Source organism: Lathyrus oleraceus, chromosome 5 (assembly GCF_024323335.1).
Source record: "Lathyrus oleraceus cultivar Zhongwan6 chromosome 5, CAAS_Psat_ZW6_1.0, whole genome shotgun sequence".
Taxonomy (NCBI): Eukaryota; Viridiplantae; Streptophyta; class Magnoliopsida; order Fabales; family Fabaceae; genus Lathyrus; species Lathyrus oleraceus.
Genome location: NC_066583.1, coordinates 450,735,760 through 450,747,117, shown reverse-complemented (window position 1 = coordinate 450,747,117; position 11,358 = coordinate 450,735,760). Strand labels below are relative to the sequence as shown.

The 11,358-nt window shown below is 32.3% G+C and overlaps 2 protein-coding genes across 4 annotated transcripts; both read right to left on the bottom strand.

Moving 5' to 3' along the window:
- Positions 1–3,131: 3,131 nt before the first annotated feature.
- Positions 3,132–4,088, bottom strand: LOC127085372 (putative pectinesterase/pectinesterase inhibitor 26). The gene has a single exon (XM_051025888.1). The coding sequence runs from the start codon at positions 3,952–3,954 to the stop codon at positions 3,274–3,276; it is 681 nt and encodes a 226-aa protein (XP_050881845.1). The 5' UTR covers positions 3,955–4,088; the 3' UTR covers positions 3,132–3,273.
- A 2,063-nt stretch (positions 4,089–6,151) lies between these two features.
- Positions 6,152–10,310, bottom strand: LOC127085370 (NAC domain-containing protein 53). Of its 3 annotated transcripts, none has more exons than XM_051025886.1 (3): positions 9,721–10,310; positions 7,495–8,866; positions 6,152–6,665 (listed from the first exon to the last, which is right to left on the bottom strand). In XM_051025886.1, the coding sequence occupies exons 1-2, from the start codon at positions 10,150–10,152 to the stop codon at positions 7,532–7,534; spliced, it is 1,767 nt and encodes a 588-aa protein (XP_050881843.1). In that variant the 5' UTR covers positions 10,153–10,310; the 3' UTR covers positions 6,152–6,665; positions 7,495–7,531. The 3 variants fall into 3 exon arrangements, with proteins under 3 accessions (XP_050881843.1, XP_050881844.1, XP_050881842.1); XM_051025887.1 differs by having other exon boundaries at positions 7,522–8,866; XM_051025885.1 differs by lacking the exon at positions 6,152–6,665 and having other exon boundaries at positions 7,396–8,866.
- Positions 10,311–11,358: the final 1,048 nt, after the last annotated feature.

The following is an 11,358-nucleotide window of genomic DNA, read 5'->3' as shown; positions in this document are numbered from 1 at the left end:
CCTCGGGTTTTATCGATGTTTTCCCTTTCCTTCGGGAATAAATAAATTTCGATGGCGACTCCGTTGTATCTTCAAGCGTGCGATGCACTCGAGTATTTTTTGCGTAGCTTCACAAAGATGCATCTCTGGAACAATGTATGGAAAAATGGGCATTTCAAAGAGGGATGCATGATATGTACATTGAATTATCCTGGAGATACATCTTCGAATTAAATTTTGCAGAATATGTTGGGTGTGGCTCAATTTTAATGTTTTGACTAGAGACAAGAGTGCGTCCGAAGATGAATTTCCAGAATCTGAGGGACAATTTTGAATTTTTTATAGGGTGCTTTTCCAACACATTGGACGGGGTAATAAATCCCATATTTCTTTCACTTTCCTTCTACATCTAGCCTACTACATCTAGCATGGTTAGTAGAGTATAAAGAATATTTGTGCGATACTTTCTTCTTCCACCCCTAAAATCTTTTCAAAGTCACTCGTTTTGAAAACGTGAAATGTATGTTTTTAAACTGAAATTCTAGAATTCAAATATTATCAAAATACTAGGAAGAGTCAATTGACTAATTCTTTAGGATTCAAGAGATCTTGACGCTACATATCCATCCAAATCCTTAAGTCACTAGGGGTGTGAGTTTTTTCTCTTATAAATCTAACATTTCCTCAATTTTTAGTCGATATGAGATTTATCCACTCATAATAATCTTTCTCACAAGTTTGAGTCACCTACATCACTAGATCCATGCTAGGATCCACTTCTTCTCCTCAGTCGATCCAAACCATAACGCTAGTACCACTTATTAAGAGTTTAGAGAACGTCAGAAATATCGATGGAACCACGATCACTTTCCTTGCAGATTTATTTTTATAAAAAATCCAACCTTACATTATATTTAAATATTAAATATTTAATTGAAGTTGTAAAAATTATATAAAAGTGTTTCTATAAATTCAATAGCTATAATTCTGTAAAATTGCTTCATGCACTACTTATTCCAAAACAAAAAATCAATAGCTATAAGTTAAATTCTAACAATCCTCTTGTAAGAAGAACCCAACTTGGTCAGGGTTCATTCCCTCTTTCGATTATGTTTGTAATTTGGTTTCTTCTTCTGGTGTTTCCATTGCAAAGTACAACACAAAAATTATTTCAAAGAGATTCAGGAAAAAGAAAACCTTGATTTGATAGAATTCTTTGCACCAATTATAAGAATTGAAATTGTCAAGTTAGTAGTGGTTATGGATAACTTCGTGCAATGGAAGTTTGTTCAACTTGATGTTTAGTGTGCATTTGTCAGCTGCTTTCTTGAGGAAGAATTTTTGTTTTACAACTTCAAAGATTCATTAGAAAAGGTGAGGAAGACAAGGTGTTGAAGCTTAATAAGATGTTTTATAACCTAAAACAAGTTTCAATAGCCTTGAACAGGAAAATTAATGAGTTCTTAAATCGAATTGGATATTCCAAATATATTTTTAAGCATGGAATATATTTCAAATGATTGAATCAAGGTAATCTCGTCATATTGTGCCTATATGCGGTCGATCTACCCATCGTTGGAAGTAATCATACTAAGATTGAGAACCTCAAATTGCAGATGAGCATTGAGTTTAATATGGATGAGGAGGAGTATTACACTTACTCAGGACCGACCCAATCATATCGGATGCCCCGTTCTAATTTTAAAAATGAATTCAATTTTTAAAAAAAATACAATTATAATTATATATATATATATATATATATATATATATATATATATATATATATATATATATATATATATATATATATAATACAATTATTATTAATTAAATATAAATTTAATTATAATTATTTTGAATTTTGATCATTCTTGATTTTTGTATGTATTGAATTTTTATCATAACATTTTTTTCAATTATTGAGTTTTTTTAATAACATTTTATTTATTTTTATTAATATTTATAAAAAAATAAAAAAAATAAAATTTAAGACCTACTAAAATTTGAGTCCTCATCGCTGCACTTGTACAGTATCGTCGGGTCTGTACTTATTTAGTCTTGAATTTATTTATAATAGGAAAGAAATTATAATCCATTAAAATACTATATCAAATCGAATGTGTCACGATATAGGTATTGTGAGTAAATTTATACAAGAACCTAATTTGTCAAATATGCAAGCATTTAAAAGAATCGAGAGATATCTCCGCGGCCCATTTGACCATGGTGTTTTGTTTCAAAAATCTGAAGGCAGAGAGGCAAATTGATTGATTTTTGTGATTCATAGTAATGTGAAAGAAAAATGAAAATGAAAAGCACAATAGAGTATGTGTTCAAACTATACAACTCTTTAATCTTTTGGTATCCCAAAAAGCAGACAGTGGTGACCTTGTCTTCTTGTTAGAGTGAGAATACATGATAGGTTGCGATTCAACATGTCAAGGTGATCGGTGGCAATCCTTGTTAAAATTCACATAGATCATAGGAAGAGAAAGTATATAGAAATCGAATTCCATTTTCTTAAAGATTAACTAAGCATGGGAAATATCATTAATATCATTCTGATATATGTTAAAATAGATGTTGCAGATGTTCTAACTAAATAAATAAAAAGTTAAAAAAGTTAAGAAAATGAGAAGAATTCTCAATGTACTTGGTGTAAAAACTTTGAATTAAGAAGGGGTTGAAATATAAATCTAATTTTTATTATATATTAGTATTTATTTGGTTAAGAAAAATCTCAAATTTTTAAATGGTTTGTGTGAGTTACGTGTTATGTAAGTAATTGGTTATGATGACAGTACAATGAACATAACTGATTTTGAATCCAATTCTTTCTCTTCTCATTTCACGTGTGATATTAGTTCTAACAAATCAAACACTACTCCATAACTTAAGAGTTACAATGAACAAACCTTCCCTTGTTGGAACTTTAAGAATAAGAGAATAAAAATTAAAATCTATAAAAAGAAAATCTAATTTAAGAACTATAAATATTGGAACAGAAAGGAATTTACCCACATAAAAAACTTCTCAATGCAAACAACAATAATAGTGAATTAGAAAACCCCATGGGTGAATTTTGACCTATAAAAATCTGCCAATTTACGAGGACCACCAAGAACCAATAAATAAAAAATGAAAAGACATTAAACAAGCATGGAATCAATCCATTCCCCATAAATACAAATATTCATATAGTTACAATCTACAAATTCAAACAAAAAAGCATACAAATTTCACAATTATTATTTTTACAATACAAATAAACAAAAAAGAATATGAAACTTTTTAATGAATTGGTAACAAATTGTTGATATGAGCCACAATAGCCAAACTATTGCTGGTATACTCATTTGATTTCTGCATCATTTTCTTTACCTTTTCAACTGTCTCCAAAGAAAGCCCAACTTCTTCCAACTCATCAACACACGTTTGTTGATCCGTCAACGCGGCACTAACCCACGTCTGAATATCTTTAATTTTAACATCCGTCAACGGTTGGGCACCGTCGGAAACCGCCGAAACCGATTCGTTGAGTCGACTCACCGCGTCGTCTATTAGTTCCTTGCAATCATCGAACGCGCGTTCGTTGGAATTGGCTTTTAGCGATGAAGCGAGTTTGGTAAGTTCGTCGACGGAGGCGATGATGGAGAGTTTGAGGATGGAGTTTGGGTTGGTGAGGTTTTGTGAGGAGGGAGATAAAGCGGTGAGGCATGAGTCAGGGAAGCGAGTCACGTTGCAAATGGATCTGATTGAGTCGGTTGAGTTGAGAGGGGTTTGTGAGTCGGTGTGGTGGAATAAAAGGGTGAAAGATAAAGTGAGAGTGAGGAAGAGGATGGTGGTGATGATGATGGAAATTGTGGCGATGAGGGGTTTGGAGATTTTGTGGCCGTGCTGTGGCTGATTTTGTTGATCTTCGAGGTTGGTTTCAACTTTGTCGTAGCCTTTGAAATTTTTGAGAGAATCCATTGTTGCTTTTTTGGTCTTTGGAATTATTAGAGGAGTTTCCTGTGATTTACTTGAAAAACAATTTAATATATTTTTATTTATACCGGTGTAGTTACAAATTGTGAACGAATATAATAACAAAAAAGAATATAATTATAAACTCTCAATTAATTAGAGACATGTATCTTAGGACACGATAAAATGTTATAATTTTATCGAATGATACTCTAAAAATGATTTATAGTGATAGTGCAATATCTTTAATTTTATAAATAGAGTTATGTATTTCACTCTACTATAAAAAATATATATAAAATTATAAGTTTGTATTGTGTTGTACAAAAATATTAATAATTTTTTATTAAAGAGTTTGAAATATTGAAAATATCAATATAATAAACTGTACCAAAAAAAGTTTAATGAATATTATTTGTAAAAATGCATAGATATAATAAATAAAAGTCAAAGAAAATTTGAATATTATTACTAAAATTACATTACCATATAAACATAAATATTAACTTAAACATCAAATATAAAAACTATTGATATGATCATAAATAAACTTATCTTAAAACAATTATTAAACATCCGAATGACATATACAAAATTATCATAAACTCTCATGCATTACTTCAACCACTCATTCTTCTTTGTTTTCTCACTGTCTTAAAGTACAGTATTTGTGAATTGGATTGGTAATAAAAAATCAAGATATCATCAACTTTGAAGTTTTTGAATTTTGCTTACTTGTAGTAATTATTTTCAAGATACATTTTTGTATGTGAGCTTTTTCTTTTAAGAATCTCATAATCATGATACATGATACGTTATCTCATCAAGGTACATCAAGGTCAAGGAAGTTCGACCGACACGTAAATCCTTTGCTAATAATCATAATTGAAAAATATTAAAATATTTGAATGTTCGGGTAATTTACGCATAATCAAAATTAAAAAAAAAATTAAAAAAAAAAAAAAAAAAGAGACAAACATGGAAAATGTTATTCAATATGTTATATGAATTAGCATAAAGACATTTTTTCATCCTTTGATGCTCTTCCGATTTCTTTCAACCAAAATAAATTTGTAGCCAATATTTATATATTGGAATGTGAATGAATGTTGTGCATCGTCATGATTATCATTTTTGCAGCATCCTCTAAATTCTCTTCTTTGGCATTTATTTTTGGGAACAAAACCTCTACTTCAACACAGAATTGAGGTTGTGCATGGTCGACTTGCATGTTCATCTCCCTTATTATTTTCATCACTTTCTTCGTCATATAGGAAGAAACACTGTAAATTTGAAATATTTAATTTTAAAAAATTACATGGAAGAATATTGTGTGTTGGAGAAACAAAAAATATTTGAACAATAGGTGTGGTTTCTAACCTGCTTGAAGAGGACCGGAAGATTGAATCTATTGTGTCAACTAATTAGTATTTAATTTATTAAGAGGGACTATGGGGATGAAATGAAGATGTGACCTTACAGTTTTTGCTCATGGAATCACTTTGCTTCCAAATATATTAAAAAATCTTAAAAGAAAAATATAGTGTTGACAATACTACATGGTACACTGATCCATGTATCAAAGAGACTGTTTTGTGAAATGTGTATGATAATATAAAAATCTGCCAGGCAAGCATAATTTCAATTTTTTTATTTAATAATAAAATTTGAAATGTGTATGAAAAAAATAATATATTGTGAAACGTGTGTATGCAGGCTGTAATGCTAGCATCGAGTTGCAATGAGCCATTCATCAGCCTAATTCATTTATTTTTATATTAATAGATCAAATAAAATCGTAGTCATTTTTCTTATTCGCAGTCTTCAATCTTTTTGCTTTTTTCTGTCGAAATACATTCATTATATTTATCCTTGCTTTTACAGCCTTCATTTTATTCATCGTACATGTAAATATTGAATGATCTTCATCGGTTGTAAGATTAATTGGTTAGGGTGATCTTTGTATCATCATCAGACGTGTAAACATTGAATGATCTTCATCGGTAGATATAATTACTATCATAATATAGAACAGTTGCAATCTTCCTATAGCATAATGATGAAGACCACTCCCCTAGACTCAATCATTTAATAAAAATTTCAAAACCTTCTCGTTACGTGAATATCAGCATGTCAATGAAACTATCTATCTTCATAATTGTTTACCATAGGAAATATAAGCAGTTAATCTGAGACATTCAAATAAAAATATCACAATGTACATTGCTTAAACTGATAAATTAAAATAGTTACATAAATTAAAAGTTATGTAAAAACATCTTATTGATACAAACCAATACGTTATGTAAGTAATATTATTTGATATGATATAACCTAGGTTATGAAGCGCTTCACATCTATTAACGACAATATTATTTCATCCCATAAGCTTATCAAAGGACATTGCAACTTGAAGGAGTCAAATTTTCCATTCCCCTCAAGTTCCTCTGGAATGAAAAGTCCAACAAAGGACTTTTAAAACACTATAGATGGTCGATGGATTTTGACTTTCAGAACAGTCAAGATCAAAGTGTTTATCAGAACACAAGTTTAGATAGTCCCTGTTCTCACATAATTTCTACATTCTGACAACATGTCTCTAATCAGGCTATCGAATTCGCAATTGATCGGTATCTTAACTCAGGTCACTTTCAACCTCAACAATAAGAATAACTGCATATACACTCGCTCTTCTCCATTTAACCTAAATATTCAACCTAAAATCAAGATTCAACATGCAACAGTCAACAAGAATAAATTAATATTCAAAAATAACAAATCAATCTAAACAATATTTCAAGAGTAGTAAAAACAAATAAACATTCAACAAGAAAATTTCAACGACCTAACAAATCAACATTCAACAAGAAAATTTCAACCTAACAAATTAGCATTCAACTAAGAAAATCATAAAACAAAACAACATAACAATAGGAATAAAAAATTAGAAATTCAAAACAACCTTAAGTTACCTAACAGAGGAGAGAGATATACCGGATGCGCTGCACCAGAAAAAAAAGTGCAGGGCAGTCGGAGTTGATCAAGAGAGAATGGAGGTCGAAGGGGGTCTCAAATGAGAAGATTGTTTGTGTTTTTTTTTATTTTTAATCAACACTATGGGTAGTTCTGCAATTTCACCTATAAAATAATATTTTGGAGGACTGCAGCTGTTCCAATCTACTAAAAGCTCAGCCAATGAAATCTATTTCATTCAATTTCACTATTTACTTCAATTTTTCCTTCCCTCCAAATGTGAGGTTATGAGATGGAGCTACTAAGTAATTTCAGTTTAGAATTATTAAAACACTAATTTCATTTTAGAAATAATAAAACACTACCAAAGGTATATAGTGACTACTAAGTATATAACTAATTGTATCGAAGTATAACTCTGCACTCTGAAGCCAAAAAAAAAAATATGCAGGCACCCAAGTTACAACGAATGAATAATGTTAAAATCGGTATGACCAAATTACCATAAAGAAATCTACAAAGTCATGGAATCCTAATCATTCAATACGTGCCATCAACCGAAAGATACTTAACTGACTGGATTACTGTATCATAGCCAACCTTGCATTTGTCATTTAACAGTGTACATGAAACTTCCGATCTTGAAACTCAGTGATAGAATCACAACTGAGAAACCCATCAAGAAAACCCAACCATGTGATAACATAAATGCAGTTTTGCTACAGACCAAGCCAGAAGTAGGCACCAGAGTTGCAGAGTTCACATCAGTTTGGGAAAACTCAGAAGACATAATGGTATGAAAACCTCCATTCTTGCCCACCATCCAATCCATCGCATTGCCTCCAAAAGTAATGTCAGTAATGCTGATCATACTCATTCCCGCAGTTATATGAGCTGAATTGGAAGACCCAGTTGCAGGATGTATCCCAATAGCAAACTCCTTAGTAGGAAACTCTGAAGCAAATGCAGGTGGAGCAGGAATGCGGGCCAACAAATTATTGGCTTGCTTTACAAAAGCATTTGCATCCCCAGAGACCCAATTTGACGCCTTCAGATCCTCCTTTGGTAAAACTATTTCGTTACTAGACTGTGCATCAAAAATATGTTTGTTTGCCAATGTACTACCATTGGTTTCGCCCTCCACATTCTGCTCAATGAAAGACTGTCCATGGTTCGCAATGGGACTTTCACTCTCTGCATTCAAAGGAGAATCAAAGCAAATATATTTGGAAATATCATCATCAGGGCATGTAAGGTACTCATCTAAGATTGCAGCAACAGAAGGATCTATCTCGGTGGGAATAACCCCGTCAAGATTCTTAATATCATTGGTATCCACATATTCTTCATTCAAACCCGTAAGATAACTGGAGGCATCAAAATATAGATCTGTATCCTCAGATGCAAAATTGAAATCCTGAGGATTCTCGTAATTGTTTGTCTCGCCATTGAATCCATCTTGGACTGAATTGATATCCACGCCATATAGATCAGCCATATTATTAGGCAGGTCAATCTGACTATCATAAATACCAAGAGCAGCTTCAAATTGTTTAGGATCATTAATAAATGTTTGGGAATGGCTACTACACTCCCCATAATAGAAGTTTGATGTCAAGTCAGCACTTCCAAATGTAACACTAGTATCAAGCTCCTGGTCAAGGTCATTGGTTTCAACATAATCATCATCAGTAGGAGCAGGCATTTTTTCTTTTAAATGCTCGTTATCAACAGCTGTCAAGAGATGCACCCGTTCATCGAATTCAGGAGCAGAATCAAACACTTGTAGTTTCAAAAGCTCATTATCAACAGGAAGCAAGGGATCCACTTGTCGTCCATCAATAATATTCTCCCATTCTGCCTCAACAAAGGGAGCCCCATACTTCTCCCCATTCTTCGGCCCTGGACCACTCTTCTCGAAGATCCTACACAGCACATAAGCATCCTTCTCCACCAAACCAAACCAAAGACAAATATCATCTCAAGTAAGAATCAAATCAAAACCCAATTCAATAAATTCAACACAAAAATAACAATTAGAAAAGAAAAAAAACTCATTCTAAATCATTGATACTCCAAAGTTAATGTTGTACTGGTACCCGGTGGGTGCTTGTAACTCATGAGTAAAAGGGGTAAGTACCAAATACTTGCCGAAATCAATTTCTAAAATAAAAAATTTGGTACCTCATTTGAGTACTTTTTCAACATAGAGTCTAATAAACAAGTATAGACTTGTCTTTTACTATAAACAATTATAAAATTAGGTTTCCTATTTCTATTTTTGATGATGTTCATACTTTTCCTATTATAATGTATATTTTTTACCTTTTTTTTACTATAGAAATACCGCCTATCTCTCTCCTATGATGTGAATGTCATCTTTAAATCTTAATTTTGTATACTTATTTCTTAATTTTGTTTTGATTTGTTATATAGTAAAACTTAGCCTTATCTTAATCCAGCCTTATCCCGCTTAGTGGAGTGAACTACATAGATCAACTTCCGCTATAGTGTTCTATCCAGAACCACACTTCTATCTAAAATCTTTCTTAATAACTTATATTACAGTTTTTCTAGGTTTTCCTCAATCTCTAGTTATTTGACTCTTCTCCATCTGATATACTCTCCTTTCCACTGAATCTACAGGTTTAGGTTTTCTCTCTACATACTCAAACCACTGGCCCTATTTTCCACCGTCTTATCTATAAATTAAGTCCCCTTAACCCATACCATGTACCATATGTGTATTCATGCAACTTAGAATATACGGTATCTATTACTATTATAAATTTATAATACCTGCACTCCAGCTTTGGCCAATTCTTCATCAATCATCCTATACTCATGCATGACCCAATTGGTTCGGTCACCATGTGGGGCCCGCCCTAAGTGATAAACAAGGGTCTTCTTCATTCCAACAGTGTCCTGCCCGTTCTTGATAACGCGATCCTTTCCCGTAGTCTTCCAGTACCCTCTATCAGTAGCACGATTCGTCCTCAAACTATTACCGTACTTCTTGTCCAGCACAGTGAAGAAGTACCATTCCAAATCTTTGTTCTTCAGCTTCGACAAACTGGGAAGGTCCCATGGTTCGAACTTGTAGATGTCAACCACCGCAAGATGGTCGAAACGGAATGGTAAGTTTCCGGTGAGCTTCCGCTTCAGGTAGAAACAAACGATCTCTTCATCGGTAGGGTGGAATCGGAATCCAGGAGCCTGGTAGAGAGACATTGATTGGATAGAGAATTGCTGAGGAAAGAAAAAAGAGAGAAAGCGAAATCGATGAGAAAATTGGAAATTAGGGTTTTTCAACTGGAATGCGAGACATTTGGGCTTTTTAGGAGTGAGAAGGAAACTTTGTTTTGGTATTGAATGCCTAAGCAAAGATTTATTTTACTTTATTTTGAGAAAAACACTTAAAGCAAAGATTTCTTTTTCAAAGTGGAAAAATTAAATAATTTTATTGATCAAAAAGAGTCCATACAATCAATCAAAGTCTTTTTTATTTATTGAACCAATGAAAAACATGTATTTTGCTAAATTATGTGTTTAGTTTTAAAATACTAATATAATTTGACAAATTTAAATTTTTTATTAGATGTGTGTAATATTATTTTACATCGTCAGTGCACTATCATTAAATTCTTTTTGTTTTAGTTCAATACAATCAATCGGGTTAATCAAGATACAGATGAGATTAGATATTATATAAGTTGGACAAGCAAATTCTATATAGGATTTGTTAAAATATGATGGATTGTTCTCAAGAATGACTTGCTTATTTATAGTTCTCGTTGTTTGCTTTGGCATCAAATTTTTGTTACTACAATATCTTGTCTCTCACATGTATGAGACTTGATTGCACGACACATTTTCATGGCTCTTATTTTTATGGTTGTTACGCTTGTTACATAATAATGGTCATTATCGATATGTTCTTTTTTCTGAGGCCTAGCCTTGTAATAAATATTAACAATTCTTTATGTGATTCATGGTTGAGTCATCTCTTTGTCTCATAGTTGAGTCGGGCTCCTAATGAGATGCTCTCGCCCATGTAGCATATCATGGTGACATAGTCAAAATGATTCGAGGTCGGATTCACCTTGCACATATTATGGATATATGTGCTTGCAAGATAGCAGACTATAGTTGATGTTTTGATCATGTATTGATCATGATGGTTTTGATGATGACTCTGATGTCGTTAGAATCTTGTTGCTTAGTAATTTGTTTGATCATGTTGGTCATTGGTGATATATTTCCAGTTGTCTTTGTTGATGATGTTTCATCCTAAGGTTATCTTAAGCCTCGTCAAGGAGAAAATTCAAGGTTTCAATGAAATGTTAACGTCAAAGATAATGTAGCAAGAAACATGATGCTTCAAAGTTATGAAAGATAAGTATTGTGAAAGCTCGTCTGATCGATCGTGCACTTAGT